The 18146-nt window shown below is 39.7% G+C and overlaps 1 protein-coding gene across 1 annotated transcript in view; it reads left to right on the top strand.

Annotated features, from left to right (window-relative positions):
• The window catches only part of PRKAR2A (protein kinase cAMP-dependent type II regulatory subunit alpha), a 94317-nt gene extending 83263 nt beyond the window's left edge, over positions 1-11054 (top strand). Inside the window, exons 10-11 of the mRNA XM_007437004.4 lie at positions 4193-4331; positions 7130-11054. Of these exons, the coding sequence (XP_007437066.1) occupies positions 4193-4331; positions 7130-7263 (273 nt within the window). The 3' untranslated portion in view covers positions 7264-11054. The remainder of the gene's footprint in view (positions 1-4192; positions 4332-7129) is intronic.
• The last annotated feature ends 7092 nt before the right edge of the window (positions 11055-18146 follow it).

Here is an 18146-nt window from a genome sequence, read left to right as displayed (position 1 = left end):
TAAAGAGGTCTTCGCTGTGTAGGAAGAGAAAAGTTTTATTTGACGTGTGAATATTCTACATGGGTATTTTGCCCTGCCCTGCCCTGCCCTGCCCTGCCCTGCCCTGCCCTGCCCTGCCCTGCCCTGCCCTGCCCTGCCCTGTATTTGTATTTGTCACACTCCAGTTTCTACATGCATAAGCTTATGACCCAGGAAGCTGTCTATATGATTTTCATTCATGACTGTGCACATTAGTTTTCCTTTTATGGAAGTAAATTTAATGTCAGAAAATATTGTGAGATAGGTGTAGACAATGAAATATGCTCTTTTTTTTCCCTGCCAGTTTTGTACATTTCCACTCTTTTCTTTGGATTAATCCTTCCTTAATGTTTCTCTAAATCAGTATTGGCCATCTTTAATAATAACTGGAGGTTAATGGATTTAAAATGTTTAATAGTAATTGGAGGTTAACAGGTTTAAAATTAGCATTGCTAATACTGTTACAAGATAGGGAGGCGCCAATCCTTTCTTTCAGTACTCCTCCTCTTGTTACAATTGCTCTAAGCTATTAATGTTGGTTTCATAGATATAGCCCTGTCTGTTAATAAAATACTGTTGCAACACCTTGGTGCTTTGCCTCTCAGCAGTTTTTAAGATTCCTTTTGGATGAATCTTATCTCCCTATTGTGCTGCTCCAAATATATTTTGATGGGGCTGAAACTTCCCCCTAAGTTAGCAGTGAGTTAAGTAGGTAGCTTAGTTAACTGAGAGAATTACTGGACCTGGAGAGCAACCGATGGCCCACGTGCTCCCTGAGATCATGCAGACAGAATTCAGTGATTAAATGGAGACGGATAAATGGAATGAATTGATCCCATTTATATCTTTTTGGAGCCTGATTGTTTCTATTTATTTATTCTATTCTATATACATTCCATTCTAGGGAAGGACAGTTCTTCCTCTAGAGCAGTGTTGTCCAAACTTGGCCACTTTAAGATGAGTGGACTTCAACTCCTAGAATTCCCCACCCAGCATGGCTGGCTGGGGAATTCTGGGAGTTGAAGTCCACTTATCTTAAAGTGGCCAAGTTTGGACAACACTGCTCTAGACCACGCCAATCTGACCATGTCCAGAACATTAGAAATCAGTTTCTGTTCCAGGGTATCTACTTCTGGAAAACTTACAGACTATCCCCAGAATATCTGGATTGGCTAGTTGTGGGAGAAGAATGTTACAGAGTTCCCAGCATGTTATGCTCTCAGAATGGAATGTAAATTTTGTGAGGCTTTAGGTGGGAAAGAGAACAGAAGATCTCTCTGAAAGTAGATTTTTAAAAAAATGTCATAGTGTGTCTACCTTAAGCACATTTCGAAGAACTTCAGAATCACTGCTATAGAAGCATACTTATTTGCAAAGGTGAATATAATTGGGGTTTTGCCATGTATAAGTTAGGGTGGGGTTATTGAAAAAAAAATATTAATAGAGAACTAAATTAATAAAATTTAGTTATTTAGAGTCACTATGTGAGATGGGCAGCTGTACAAATGTGATTAAATAAATACATTTATATATTTTCAAATTTACATTCATTTCCTCATTTAAAAATTCATTCTGACAATAATAGAATATTAGTGTGGTTTTTTAAAAGTAAAATCTCCTTTGAATCAAACTATCATTTACATTACCATTTACATTTCACAGAACTCATAGTTATAATTCTAAATTAAGTCAGTTAAAGAACCAGTGTGATGTAGTAGTTAAGGTGCTGGTTTAGGAGCAGTGAGACCCAGATTCTAGTCTGTCTTCAGTCATGGAAGCTAGCTGTGTGACAGTCACTCTCAGTCCAGCATGCTTCACAGGATTGGTGTTGTGGGGAAAAAATAGAAGGAGGAAACAATGTGTACTTCATGTTTAGTAGTTGTGCAAAAGGCAGGATGGAAATCCAATCAACCAGTCAGTCAGAATGTTATAGAGTTCCCAGCATGTTATGCTCTCAGAATGGAATGTAAATTTTGTGAGGCTTTAGGTGGGAAAGAGAACAGAAAATCTCTCTGAAAGTAGATTTTTAAAAAAATGTCATAGTGTGTCTACATTAAGCACATTTTGAAGAACTTCAGAATCACTGCTATAGAAGCATTCAGCTAATCAATAAATGGTGCAGTGTATCTTCTACAAACATTGGGAATTGGCTATCTAGATGATTTGCCTGCCTGCCTGTCTGTTCACCCCCACCTTCCCCTCTGTTCCCAACTTCTATGAGTGGCCTTTTGTTTTGTGGGTACTATAGCATGAGGGGTCAAAACTAAATACAGCAGAAAGTTCTGCAATATCCCTCTTGGTGATGACTGGAGAGGAAGCAGACCCTATTCTTATTCCAAAGCTATCTTTTCCAGAGCACCACTGTTTTTGTTTTCCTTGGCTTCCCTCTTCTTCCTTGTCCTGAGTTTGGAGCTCTCGGAGGAAAAAAAGGAGAGATTGAATCTTAAGGTGACCATAAGCAGGTGCTACAAGTGCCTGTAGCTCAGGTGCACTGGAAGCCTAGTGCTGCATGTGCCTTGCCTAGCCATTACTCCACCTCCTTGAGCCCCACTGTTTCAACAATCTCCCTTCACACTCCTCTGGTTAGCTGTTGCTCTCTCCCCACAATTCATCCCAATTTACCAAGCAGTGTTCAAAATTGTTTTCTTGTTAAAAAAAAAAAAAAAGCAATAAATTTCAACAGTGGAGTGTTGGCAGACATTGTTTAGCTAAGTCTTTTTGAGTGGTGGAGCAAGTGCTTTATTAAACAGTCTTTGGCCTCTCCCAACAGTGTTGGAAGGAAAAAAATTGCTTAGTAAGTGTATTTATGTGGGGGTATAAGTTCCGCCCTGACTGCTTACTTCAATGGTGTTATGTAGAAGGTAAGGAAAATGACCTTGATGGAGATATGCAAGCTCCATTGCCAAGGCAATAAGGGGTAAACTGTTTTTTAAGTCCAGAACATCCAAATAGCATTCAGAAGCAATCAGGCAGACATCTCCCTAGTTCCACTCCCTAATTCATGAGAAGGAGAAGGAGGTATGATCAGACTTGCAAGATTCTGTTATTATAGCCAATCTCAATAAAAGTAGTCTAACCTTCCTGTGGAGTTGAGTTCTAGGTCTGATCTACCTGTTGGAGCTGCCATGTTAAGAAGAGAAAGGCTTCCCTTTTCTACTTTCTCAGAAATTAAAACGAACCATGGGTGGTGAGGACAGGCTGCCCAATCAAATGGTCAAGCAAATTAAAAATGTTGCTGCTAAGCCTGGGAGTAATAGTTAGGTAAGCGTTAGGCTATTGCCAACATGTGCTCCTATTGTCATTACCAGCATTTCCCAGAGCACATCTGGATAGTCATTCTGGAAAATGAATACAATGCAGAGAAGCTGCAGTCAGTTCTAGAAATGCCTTGCTGAATAGCACTTCTACCATGGATGGATTGTTACTGTTTTCTCTTTTTTGGATGCAGACCCATCCGTTGAGGTCTACAAAAGGTACAAGTGGCAAAGTGCTCAGGTTCAATCAATTGGAAGGCTACTGGAGTGTGAGGAGGGTCATGGAGGATCCAGTCAATTAATGCCTCCTAATCCATCCAGTGTGTGTGTGTGTGTGTGTATGTGTGTGTGATGTGTGCTTCATCTACTTATAGGTAGCACTGCCCTGGCCAGCACTGCCATTCCTTGTGAACTGTTCAGAGCTCATCTGCCTGACCTCATTGCAAAGGAATGGATGGGGGTAAGGGACAGGGCAAGAACTTCCGTAGGCACCATAGAAAATGTCTGCTAATGCTGTGGCACAGTAGGCTGGCATAAGCTCTCCAAAAAAACCCCTGGGCTGCTAACATAAAGAAAAATGATATTTTAAAAACAGTTTAAAATTACATGGCATAATAATAAAAATGACTTATCCACATTAAATATGCTGTAGCTGCAGCAATTTTGTTCCCCAAAGTCTTAATTTGCTAATATGGATGCAAATTCCTGGATAGGCTTTTTTGGGGAGAGCATTTCACAATAAAGGGACCATCACCAAAAAGAATCTAAATCATATAAACTTTAGTCTGATATCTGACAGGTATGGAACTGAGAACAGGACAGTCTCAGTTAATCTCGGAGTAAGTGGTAGGTGAAATTGGAATGTTTTTGATAGCAGTTTGTCAGTAAATAACATTCCCTGTCTTGAATTTCTAATGTAGACTGTCACGGCAAAAGATGCAAACCAAGAGGTAGAAATTGCTCGATGTCAAAAAGGACAGTATTTTGGAGAGCTTGCACTTGTTACCAACAAACCAAGAGCAGCCTCTGCCTATGCTGTCGGGGAAGTCAAATGTTTAGGTAAGAACTTTGTTTTTATTCTTGTTCGTTCCCTTTGTGACAGTTACTATCAGAATTGGACTCAGTTGGTTTGGTCTTCCATACTGTTCTGTTTGGATCCATCGTTTGCTTAAAATGGCTTGTCTGCTTGTGATACAAATCAGTCCCAGTTCCAAGAATCCCTTGAATGTATACAGTGGGGCAAAAAAGTATTTAGTCAGCCACCAATTGTGCAAGTTCTCCCACTTAAAAAGATGAGAGAGGCCTGTAATTTTCATCATAGGTATACCTCAACTATGAGAGACAAAATGGGGGGGAAAATCCAGAAAATCACATTGTCTGATTTTTAAAGAATTTATTTGCAAATCATGGTGGAAAATAAGTATTTGGTCACCTACAAACAAGCAAGATGTCTGGCTCTCACAGACCTGTAACTACTTCTTTAAGAGGCTCCTCTGTCCTCCACTCGTTACCTGTAGTAATGGCACCTGTTTGACCTTGTTATCAGTATAAAAGACACCTGTCCACAACCTCAAACAGTCACACTCCAAACTCCACTATGGACAAGACCAAAGAGCTGTTGAAGGACACCAGAAACAAATTATAGACCTGCACCAGGCTGGGAAGACTGAATCTGCAATACACAAGCAGCTTGGTGTGAAGAAATCAACTGTGGGAGCAATAATTAGAAAATGGAAGACATACAAGACCACTGATAATCTCCCTTGATCTGGGGCTCCACACAAGATCTCACCCTGTGGGGTCAAAATGATCACAAGAACGGTGAGCAAAAATCCCAGAACCACACGGGGGGGCCTAGTGAATGACCTGCAGAGAGCTGGGACCAAAGTAACAAAGGCTACCATCAGTAACACACTATGCTGCCAGGGACTCAAATCCTGCAGTGCCAGATGTGTCCCCCTGCTTAAGCCAGTACATGTCTGGGCCTGTCTGAAGTTTGCTAGAGAGCATTTGCATGATCCAGAAAAGGATTGGGAGAATATCATATGGTCAGATGAAACCAAAGTAGAATGTTTTGGTCTAAACTCAACTCGTCATGTTTGGAGGAGAGAGAATGCTGAGTTGTATCCAAAGAACACCATACCTACTGTGAAGCATGGGGGTGGGAACATCATGCTTTGGGGCTGTTTTTCTGCAAAGGGACCAGGACGACTGATCCGTGTAAAGGAAAGAATGAATGGGGCCATGTATCGTGAGATTTTGAGTGAACACCTCCTTCCATGAGCAAGGGCATTGAAGATGAAACGTGGCTGGGTCTTTCAGCATGACAATGATCCCAAACACACCGCCTGGGCAATGAAGGAGTGGCTTCGTAAGAAGCATTTCAAGGTCCTGAAGTGGCCTAGCCAGTCTCCAGATCTCAACCCCATGGAAAGCCTTTGGAGGGAGTTGAAAGTCCGTGTTGCCCAGCGACAGCCCCAAAACATCACTGCTCTAGAGGAGATCTGCATGGAGGAATGGGCCAAAATACCAGCAACAGTGTGTGAAAACCTTGTGAAGACTTACAGAACACGTTTGACCTCTGTCATTGCCAACAAAGGATATATAACAAAGTATTGAGATGAACTGTTGCTATTGTCCAAATACTTATTTTCCACCATGATTTGCAAATAAATTCTTTAAAAATCAGACAATGTGATTTTCTGGATTTTTCCCCCCATTTTGTCTCTCATAGTTGAGGTATACCTATGATGAAAATTACAGGCCTCTCTCATCTTTTTAAGTGGGAGAACTTGCACAATTGGTGGCTGACTAAATACTTTTTTGCCCCACTGTATGTAGTGCTTGGTTTTCAGAATATTGGCATGAAGTTTCAAGAATCTTTTGCGCCAATGTTAGCATCTTATATTTCACAGTATGTACGCATTTTATGGGTCTATTGATTAATGAGATACGGAGTTTCCATTATTACTTAAGTTTCTAGGAATGTTAGCAAGGAGTGAGAAAATAATCACAATTTTTCCCTTATTGGGCTAGAACTTAAAGTATACAGTACCTTAATTAAATAGTTTGAAACTACAGATTGTATATGTTTGGATGTTGCAGGTTTTGTGATTCTATCTGCTTCAAAGATAGTGAAAGGAAGCATTTAATGTAGTGTGTAATTTACTCCCAAGAGCCTTTTTTCAGTCCTTGGGAATTCTTATTTCTGGGACTTTTTATGAGGTTTGTAATTGCTCTGATTTCAAGGGAATAACTGAATTATTGAGTCTGCAATAGTGGCAAAATCAGGTGTTTAAAAATTCTCTCTTTGGTCACATTAAGGGATATGCAACAGGGAAATGGGGGAGTTAGTTCTGCAGGTTCCCCCCCCCCCATTTCTCTCTCTGGGGCACTCTAATGCCAGTGCAGCACCCCAAGCAACAAAAAAAAAAATGTTATTCTTGCACCATCACTTTTAATTCCATTAATCCTCCCAGAGATCTGCATGGTTCCCACCCTAATGATGTTCCAAAAGTCCTTATAGATCTGGCTGTTCTTCCAGGCCTTGGGGTGCTGTGCCCCTCTAGGCTGGTTTTTTTTTTTTCTGTTCTGTTTGGTTCCTGTTCTCTTTTGAATGTCTACAATATGTTTCTCAACTTTTATTGTTCTTGCTTTTCAATTGTAAGTTGCTCAGGGTTAATTGGATTTAGATGGTTTCTAAATTAAAATCATTCATTCATTCTCCAGGGATGATTTTTTTTTTTCCTGCTTTCCTAGGTAATTTGTTTCACTGCTTTTTTTAAAGAGCTGGGCTGGAAGGTTCCTTGGAACTAATTTAATGTTTTCTTTTCACATTTCTCTGTATTTCTGTGCAGTTATGGATGTGCAAGCATTTGAGCGGTTACTTGGTCCCTGCATGGACATTATGAAGAGGAATATAACCCATTATGAAGAGCAGCTGGTGGCATTGTTTGGTTCAAGCATGGACCTGATTGATCCAGGCAATTAGGCACAGAGTGCATCAATGCCTTCTCAGTTCAAGACATAGAAAAGTCTCCTATTAGTAACAGCGCAGCACCACACAAATGAAAAAAAAGGACACTACAGGACAGTGGCTGTTGGTGTCTTCTTGGGCATTTTTTTAGAAACCTACGCAGGTCTCAGCATAGCTGGAGGGTTCAGGGCTCACTCCAGGCCTCCGCTTTGCTGCTGAAATTTTGTTATTAGACCTAGCTTACTGCTGAGTCTCTTAATCCTCTTTTCACATTGCTTGGTTCAGAATGGCATGTCTCTCCCAACAATTCAAGTGCCTGATACTAAAGATATGGAGCAATCTATTTGTTGTTCTTGTTAAAAAAGGAAGAACAAACTTTGAAATCAGAGATTTGGATAGTCGGTGGCTGTTCCTACACTTGGAAACAGCCACCTTCTTAACATTACCTTCTTTTTGACAATTTTTGTCCTCACATGATCAGAATCTGATTTTAATAATGATACATTTGGATTTGAATGTCAAAAAGGATGAGAAGTTTGCAGAGACAGCGAGTTAACCAGTTCTGAGTTTTTCATGTTCTTTTCTGGAAATGGGAGCATTGCAGTTTAAAGATGAAGGGTTCCAAAGGAACCTGGTTGATAAATAATGAACAGTGAAGTAAAATGCTGAATTATGAGCCGTGTCTTAAGCAGAGTTTCAAGGCTCCAGTGAATTTGAATCATAGGCCATGAGATCCAGGGGACAGATGTGTGGTCTGGTGGGGAACAGGAGAAGCTTACCCAAATTTCTGATCATGGAGATTCTTGGTACTTCTAGATTTCGCATGGCATTGCCATTGGCAAAATCTGTTTTAATGCTTTTTTAAAAAAGAAAAAAGGGTTGGTTTTTTTGTAACTTAAGGAATATTTATGTACTAACGGGCTCCATCATACTGTAATATTTTACAATATTATGTAATGTAATTGGGTATACACTTTCCAGCTACAACACCTATTTGCTAAATCCTTTTTGAAAATTAGCAGCATTTTACTTCAAAAATGATTTTTGAAAAGCTACAATGGAAAATTATCTCATCTCTGGGCAACTAATATTGTATTGGAGGCACTTTTTGGAATGCAGGTTCATTTAGCTGCATTTCTCTAAAATCTTGGTTGAATCAGCAAATAGCTGTCAGTTTATATATAATTACTGAAGTAACATCTTTCTTAAGTTTTATCCAAGTATTAACTGTGTAAGAAATTACCATAAAAATTAGTCTAAATGTAGCACCAGAAATTCTTAGGGAAGAAAGGTATTGATCCTGTATGAAATTGCATCAGTTGCCAATTCCATTATCAGTGTTTCTCAACTTATGTATTTTGGAAATAAATTTTCATTAATTGTGGATTTTCAGCTGATAGAATAAGTCAAAATGTAGTAATTGTGCCATCAAAATTTGAAATAATTCAACCATTCTGAATTCCCATTGGAAATGCTGTAAATCCAATTCATCGGTTGCCTTTTAGCCTGGAGCCTATTACCCTCTTTTTACAATTTCTATTCCTATGTTACCAATTTAAGACTTAATGTTTTATATGTTGTTGAATCAGGAAATAGCACTTGAGAGTAACATCTTTTTTTTTATATATATAATCATTGCTACTGGAAAATGTACTGAAGCCCTGGCCATCATATTTTATGTTTCCAATTTTTTCCCCAGTATCTCAATTTAAGGTTAGCTACAGTTTGAACATCCCAGAAGAAAAATGCTTTATTTATCTAAAGATTTTACACCAAAGATTTTAAGTGTATGTTTCTCAGTTTATGCAAACTGCTTTTTGGCTGTGGATCTGATAAAAGGGATTGGTGAGGAAAGGAAAATGGTACAGCCTTTGTCGCTTGTATAAGTAGCAAATCATTTTTTTAATTTTCTCTTAAGGCTTGGCCAAGTTTCAGCTGAACCAAACAAATGCGTTCTAGAACCACCATTTTGGCTACAAAGGCTTTCCTCTCCTACGTTCATCCTTTGCAAAGCATTTCTTGCTCAAATTCTTTTGTGTCTTTTGCAGTCTAATGTAACTTAACAGGTTATAGAGCTGGGGTATTGCTTCCACCTAGTTAAATTTAAGCTGGGGTTCTGATATTTTGAAGAGGATTCTACGCTGGCAAGAAATTATCCAATAAAAGTGAACTGAGGATATATTCAAAGCCATTTGCAAAACAAAGTGAATAGGGTGAATTAGTACTAACTTATATATGTCCTGCTTAAAAAGAAAACCCTATACTATTTTGAAAGCAGACAAACTGAAGGGCTGATTTGCACAATCCCAATCTGGGTTTATCTTTTCAAGTGGTGCAAAATCTTTTTATCTGTGTGTGTTTGTGGCTGACCAACAGGTCATACAAATCACTTTATTATGATAGATCACTGACATTACTGTGATTGTTGTTTGAGAATTCCATCTATAGGCCCAGTCAGAACAGATACTTTTCTCATCTGCTGATGTTAATACAAGTCCAATTTTTGGTCACATAGATCTATTGTCACACTAAAGAAATTATTTTTTAAAATGAGCCATTTGGGATCTGTCAGATTAGAAATAATTTAAAATGTGTAACTTAAAATGATTAGTTGTGCGGTATTTGCAGTGAAAACTAGAGAAATCATGTAAACATCTGCTCCTTTCTTTGTGGATTTCCCCTCACCTTGCAAATCCAGCTGGATTTCAGCAAGGTCAGCTGTGAATAGTTCATCTCCATCCTTGAATCCCTCCTTTAACTTGGCTCCATTAACTTCTTATGATGAACACCAGTTTAAAATGTTGCGTGATATTCTTTCTTAGGGGAAAAAGGAATCTGCCGTTCATTCACATAGGGTAATTGGTGATGTCTAGCTTTAATAAGAGAACTCAGCAGCAAAGTGGCTAACCAGAGTGGTGTTTTCTGAGACTGTCTTTTTAAACTCGCTTATCATTTTTGAGGTTTCTGGGAAGAGCTTATAGTGCCCTACTCTTAAGATATGTTTGTTAATGTCACAGCACAAATTTTCACAATGTATTAAAATGAAAAGCATTTCTAAAACAAATCAGCAAGAAAGTGCAGCTTCGAGGGGGAAAAAACCCAACACCCATTTTGTCATCTTTTTTTCTTGAAATGTCTTTGTAAAATTAGTTTGACAAAAAATACAAGTTTTCTGGTCTTTTCCACTCTGGTTATCTTTTGTTGTGAATACTGTGTTGATGAGGTGAATGTGTTCTATTTGTTCAAAACACGTTTCATTTGAAGAGGCCTTCTCTGTGGGTTCTCCTTGAGCAGGCTATAGGAGCTATGCTGGGCCTTGATCTTCCAGGAAAAAAAACATAGTCCCTAATCTGGCAGGAGCATGACACATATTTACTGAGCCTAGCTAAAGCTTAAACCACGTGGATTGCTGTGGATGCTTTCCAGCCTGGTCAAGAAGGTGATTTTAATTTTGCATAAAGATGCTACCTCAAGGCTCCAAGAGCTTTAAATGTGTCTTGCCGATGAGAAGGACACCCATCAATTCTGATAAATGGTTCTGTCGCATTAGGTAGGAGGGATATTTTCTGTTTTGGGCGGGGGGGTTATTTGAAGTCACTTTTACATCTGCAACGTGTTTGTTTTCAAAGTGTGAACAGTGAGCAGTTTTGCAGAGGAATCAGTTCTTGCACTGTAGTGTTGCCCAAGATGGGAAGAATATCTTCCACACAAAATACTGGCCTCGTCCTGATCTGAGGTTTGACTTCACGTTCAACTAATAAAAGCTGACATGCCATGTCCATCCTTCCTGGCTGCAGTTTCGCATGTGTGAGTGTGCTTTCTTTAATCCAGCAAATGCAGTCCTTTGCAACTATCTCAGAAGAGCAGTTAAACTCAAGCTCGGCGTATCAGGTAAAAGCAGCTAGCGCTACAAAGATAATGCATGGTACGAGAACTAGGAAAATACCAACTCTGCCTCTTTCTCAAGAACAGTGTTACTCTGATATGGGAAAAATGCTCGTTTATAAAGTACACACTCTGCTTGCCAGACCCCTTTATCAACTAAAAAGCATATGGGTTAACACACCTGAAGAACAAATGACCTGAAATAAAGGTCATTTCAAATAAAGAATTTAAGCAGTTTCTTGCATTTTTCCTGGGGTCATGCTAATTTTAAGTATCATGTGGGAACTAGTATTTTTGAATACTCGCCATGTCAAATGTCACATGAGAAGCGAGCATATCACACACACAGAAAATACTTTGTGACAGTTCTGAAGGCATGCTCCAGTCAGCCCAACAAACTCGGAAATGAGTTGGCTAGGGCTTCTCAAATTATGGGTCATGACCCACCAGGCTGTTGGGAACTGGGAAAGGGAGGGGTGGGGTCCCCATTTATTTTATTTTTTAAAGATTCCTCTGGGAAAGCAGAGTGAGCTTTGCAAAATTGTTAAACCTGTGGGTTGAATGCAGTCCACACCATCAGCCAATCACCAAAAGGCTGTTGGTTCCCCATTGGCTGGTGATTTCTGATATAACACATTGTGGCCTAGCTGTAATCCCTGAGTGTCTCAGGAGCATCTGAATTAGTGGAGTCCAGTAATTTTTAGTACGTTGTTTTACATTTTTAGCCTTTTGAAATGGAAAAGTTTTGTTCAGTGGTAAGAAAAAAGATAAATTGATATACCACTCTGTAAAAGTTATCAAACTTTCATCATATTGATACACCAATACGATGAAAGTTTGATAACTTTTACTAACTGGTTATTTCTTGCTTATTCTTAAACCCAGTGAAATCATTAGTGTTGTTCCTGAGGGTGGTAGCACACATTTATAGAAAACCGGGGCTTTGTATGCTTGGGTCACCTCAAATGCCTTCTGTGTGCAAGGTCTCCTTTTTGAGCTGAAAGTGACAGCCTCAGTCTTTCTGCTTCCTAAGCTAGTGCCCATTTCTTCTGTGAGCATACACAGGTTGGTCTGAAAATGAGGACTTTATGGCAGATCCCTACCTGCTTCCACAGGGTAAACAGTGACTAACTGTTGAAATACTCTTCAGGGCCATCTGACTGGTTTTAGAACTACTGCCTCAAAATGTTTGACATTTGGTTTGGGATGAAAGGCACCTGGCATCAACATTTTAAAACCACACACAAACATTAAATAATTGTATATGTGGATTGCCACCCAGCAACATTGAAATGACTCAGTCCTTATTAGGGAAAACTCAGCTGGAAGATCATCTGTTGGGCCATTGCGATGAATTCCCACAGCATCTAGAACAGTGTTTCTCAACCTTGGCAACTTTAAGATGCATGGACTTCAACTCCCAGAATTCCCCTGCTGGGGAATTCTGGGAGTTGAAGTCCACGCATCTTAAAGTTGCCACGGTTGAGAAACACTATCTAGAAGATAAAATCACTCTCATTTGCTTGGAGTTAGATGCCAGCTAGGCAGATCCAGGTGAGATAAGAGGCCTCATACTGCAAACTTACACGGGATGTTTGACCTGGTAAATCCTGAGGAAATTGACAGGGATCTGTGTGCTGTTAGCTCAACCACCTGGGTTCTGGATTCCTGTTCCACTTGGCTATTAAAAGCACATAATGGGTGGATAGGTATGGATGATGGCAAATGCATTCTTGAGACAGTGCCTTTCCTGAACAAGGCATTGTTTGTCCCAGCTGTTTTAGACAACTGGCGACCAGTCTCCAACCTTCCCTTTCTAGGAAAAGTTGTTAAAACGGTTGAACTATGGCTGCATGCTTGCCCATTCACTCCCCGCTGCTACCATGTATTGGCTGGCATTCCATTTCTGGGTGCAGTTCAGGGCTTCTGATCACCCTTAAGCCCTTAGCAAAAACCTGTGTTCCCTGAGTTGCATTTGACCCTTGTGAGATTTAGTACAGAGGACATGTCCAGGGTCCCAAATTTAAAGGAATGCCATCTACAACAACTCTATGCTTGAACCTTCCCAGGAATGGCCACCTACCACTGAAACAGCCTATCCCTAGAGGTCAGATCTATTGTACTTTCAAAGAGCTGTGAAAGCAAGACTCTTCAAGGAGGCATCTGGGGATGCTTGAAGTTCTTGCTACCTGAAACATGTCACATCAGTACCTTCTTCCGGTTGCATTATTTCATGTCACGTTCATTACTGGACAGCTACTCAAAGTCTTTGGAATGGAGTGACATGTAAACTGAAATAATAAATAAGCATGACCAGGTCAAGCAGCAGTGGCTCTGTCAATACCTGGTCAGCTTGGCATCTTCGTTTTTGCATTGCCTTGATATCACCGGACGGAGGAAATAAAATTTCAACGATCTGGGAGAAAAAGATAAAAATGAGATGTTCTTAATCTAACTTAAGCCAAGAGAGACAATTTGGTGTAGTGGTTAAGGCACAAGGCTAGAAACTGGGAGACCATGAATTCTAGTCTCACCTTAGGAGTGAAGCCAGCTGGGTGACTTTTGGCTAGTCACTCTCAGCCCTGAGAAGAAGTCAAGGGCAAACTACTTCTGAAAATTTTGCCAAGAAAACTGCAGGGACTAGTCCAGGCAGTCACCAGGAGTCAAGAGTGACTTGAAGGCACCAACACCACAAGAACACTCTGCCAACCTTAGTCTGAGAGATCAGAGACGGGAAGTAAATGTGGAACCAACCTTAGTCTTCAATCACTTGATAATCTTTCTTGCCATATTAGGGAGGTGGCTGTTTATCTCACATATTTGTACAAAAGAATCACCCAGAAGCTGAAAGTTGCCACAAACTCCTCAGATATATTGCAGGCTCAGCCTGCCCCCAAGGGAGGAATTTTTAAAACTAGTATTAATTCTATATAAAATAAAAGTGAAAAGATATAATTGAAACAATTACTTTTTTGGAGTCTTCCATCATTGGGACTCCCTGCCAAATCTAGTATGCTGCTGGGATAGATTGACAAGGCAGAAATGAGGCCTTGGCTGGCTGGGGAATTCTGGGAGTTGAAGTCCACATAACTTAAAGTTGCTAAGGTTGTGAAACACTGGCTTAGGCTGTTGTAGATTCATAAGCTCTATCATGCAGCCGTGTTCAATCTCTGGAGTCCTTTTAATATCAGAGTTTCTGAAATAAGTAGATTCTGGAGGAAATAGGCTGGAGAATCTGATATCTGATTTATCTTCCAATTTGGAACTCTGCCTCTGATATTGGAGGAGCAAATCAAGGGATTTGTAGTCTTGTCCCAGGAACCACACAACTTTACAATGCACAAAACCTTTTAAGTCTGAAACAGCTGTTCTGACCATACTTAGAAGTGTTTTTGCTCAGAAGCGCAGTTCTTCCATCTCAGAACCCCTTCTGGAATGGATGACCACCATCCAGAGAGTTCCAGTGAGATCAGAACAACCTGTTTCAAACTCAGTACATTTTGCTGATAGAACTGCAGCCTTAATTTGCACAGATTGACTTGGGATGTACTTCAGCCTGTACTTATTTTGAGATAGGATCATGTTTACAATACCGACTTGGGAATTTTATGGTCAACGAACCTTAAACATGGAAATGGAGTAAATCTGTTGCTGCCACCCTTGCACTAGGAGAACCTCTTTCATTTCTTTCAGCTGAACTTGTAAGCATTCTGCTTGTGTTTTGCTAGACTTGCAACATGAATTTTGGCTTCTCAGAATATAGATCACCAATATTAATTAACTGGCTGCCCAACTCTGAGTGGCTTAGATTTTAAAAGTAGACAACAAACGAAAGGGGACGGTCATGCCACACTAGTTTATAATATGGAGACTCACGATTGCCTGTGCAAAGTGAAAAATGACTCTGGGGCATCCGGATAATTGGGTGTGAACTACAGGCAGAGTAATCCTTGTTCTTTCCCTCATTTTCATGTCAGAGAAAAGAACAGTGTGCTTTAATTCAATCTCTTACTTGAATTTGTCCAAATAGTGCCTACAACCCCCATAATTTCTTAGCATTGGCAGCTTTGGCTGGAGTAACTGCTTATTGGGAACAATCTTTAGACTCTAAAGTTTAGAGGATCTTTGGTTGGGAAAGGGCTATTGCACCTGTCACTAGCTTCCCCTTGGCAGTTTTTCTCAAGAGCCATTATTATACCATATGCTGGTACGTAAATCTACAGTGGATTGAATTAAAAGCTGATTATTTGTAATCTGATCAGGAAAAAAAATCAGCCCTCATTATTCCTGCATGCCAAGTTGTAGCATGAACAGGGTGTTCTCAATGGATGTCTCCTGACCACAAAACATCAGCCCCAAACAGGTTAGATATTTTCTGTAAAGTCTCTTGCAGAACTGGTTAGGTAAGATGACATTTATTGTCTGAAGTTGAGCCAATAATTCAGTTCAATGCATGTATGTCTTATTCTCTTAGTTTCCAGCCAAGGTATTAGGCAGCAGAAATTTAGAAATGAGTTTTAATATATCTAGTCTGTTGCAACTATTCATAATCAACTCTCAGACTTGGGGTGAATTCTCAACATTCAATAGGCAATCCAATCTCCTGCCATTAGCTGACTTTTTAATTTTTCTTTTCTGGAGAAGCAAAGTTACAACTACCACAGGTAGCACAAGTATAGGGTCAAGGTTTCCATTCCTAACACTTTGTTTGGAGATTGAGGAAGAAAAGATATCTTAATTGGCTTTGCAATGCATTTTTAAATGGACACATTGAGTATGATCAAAGAACAGATGTTCTTTGTTGGAACTCTGCTATTTTTATAACTACAAAAGTCAAGTCTTAGCAGCTGCGCTGGTATAAATACCATGTCAGAGACTCTGGCTTTCCTCTTCTGTTTCCCCCTCCTCCATTATATATTTAACAACCTGGGATTGGATAAAGCTGCCCAGAAAACAACACTAATGCCCTCCTTCACTATAAACTCAATGCCCATTTTATTTGGACAGCTCCCTAAAATAATGTTACTGCATGACCTTGGATAAACAAGTCTTTAGATGCTTCTAGACTCCCTCTATGAATGTAAAACTATATTGGTCCACTTCCTTTTCTCATGTCGAGAAATCACAAGAATTCAAATAATGTTCAAAAGGAGGTAGCATGGTAGGAAATAGTTAATGCACAAGGGACTGAAGGAGGATTGATTTATTATGTGTCATCAAATTGCTGTTGACTCTTACTGGCCACAAAGATAGATTTTCTGTCTCAGTATCTGTCCCCACCTTGATCCTTTAGGTCTTCCAATGGTGCACCTATTGCCACTGTAATTGAGTCCATCTACCTTTCTGCTGGCCATCCTGTTCTTCTCTTTCCTTCCACTTTTCCCAACATTATAGGCTTCTCCAGAGAGTTAAGTTTTCACATAATGTGCCTGAAGAATGATCATTTGAGCCTGATCATTTGTGAGAACTCTGGGTTGATTTGTTTGATGATACATTTGTTTGTTTTCTCAGTATTTAATCCTTGCCTAATAGAAATCTCCATGTTAACAGCTTAAACTACTTGTTATGACTGAAACAAATGGCACAGGAGAATCTCTAGCCCACAATCAGAAACAGAGTTAAACCAAATCAAGAAACACTTGAATGGGGAATTAGTAGTCCAGCCTCTTCCTTAGAACAAAAAATTGAGCTTGTGCAAACTAGGATTTGTAGTTTGACAGGCAGATTTGTCCCTTGGTATGTGGCATGCTGTCTTGTGTTCCAAAAATTCCAGAATTCTTTGTGGAAGTGCAATAGGAAGAAAGAGGAATGGGAGAAATAAAGCACTGTATGGGAGGGAAATTGCTCCCCAAGAGAGTGGGAGTCACTGTAGCTGATCTACAGACCTAGGATGTGTTAGATGTTGTCTGGGATAGTTCACTTACCCCTTCAGATTTATCTACTGTTGTTCTGTCTGGCTATAAACATAAATCAGGCAGCCAAAAATGCAAAGAACAGATTTTGTTTGTATGGGAGGGTATCATGCATGTGTAGGGGAGGCCCCCTCTGCCCCCAAATTACGCTTCACTCATGAATCATTTGATCACTACAACTTTTCAGTCATGTATCTGACAGCTAATGTTTTAAGTATAGCTTCATACTCTCAATTTGCTAGGAACTGTGCTATTCTTAAAATTAGAAGGAAGATTCTGAGGAAGTATTCTGCATTGCTGCCTGCTTAGGAGTTCAAGAATTGTCTTCTGGTTCAAGTCCACCCACAGCAATGGAAGCTCACTGGGACACTTTGGCCTGTACTTTCTCTCAGCTCAACCTATCTCATGGGGTGTTAGTGTGCAATAAAATTGGAGGAGGGAGTGCTAATGGGTCATTGAGCTCCTGAGGGAAACATAAACCATCTTACTCAGCATTCTTTTCCAACAATGTCAAATTCAAAAGTAGGACACAAGTATAATTAGCCATCCTCTGATATTGTTTTCTGATGTTTAGTAATTTATAGTAGAGCCAGTGTGGTGTAATGTAAGATACTGGACCAGGAGTGGGAAACCCAGGTTCTAGTCCTCCTTTAGGCACAGAAGTTGGCTGGTTGACTTTGGGCCATTCACTATCTGTCAGCCCTGGACTAGAAAACATCTATCTAGCAACCCATGCTGGATAAGCATGTGGTCCAGTAGTTGAAAAATGATAGTGTGGTTTTTCTCCCCAAAAAACTGAAATGCAGCTCCTGGCTATCAAAATGTGCCCAGTCCACTTTACAAGTTACATAAATTGAGGGGAAAATGTTTAATGTCTCTCTTAATAGCTTCTTAAACCTCTATTGCATCTTCTAGCTCATTTTTTATTTTTTATTTTTTATCATTATTTTTTCTCCTGCTCATTTATTAACATGGGGATTGCTCAAATTGCTGATGTGATTTGTGGCTTCCTTAATTAATTTCATAACTTTTAAATGAAGAATTGTTTTGACAATATCTTGTCTGTCTCTTTTCTAAGATTTCACACAATTCTGAGATAGA

This window comes from Python bivittatus, unplaced genomic scaffold, assembly GCF_059951505.1.
Source record: "Python bivittatus isolate LINGU-HERP-01145 unplaced genomic scaffold, Pbiv_v1 ctg000080_np1212, whole genome shotgun sequence".
NCBI lineage: Eukaryota > Metazoa > Chordata > Lepidosauria > Squamata > Pythonidae > Python > Python bivittatus.
This window is presented reverse-complemented; position numbering and strand designations above follow the sequence as displayed.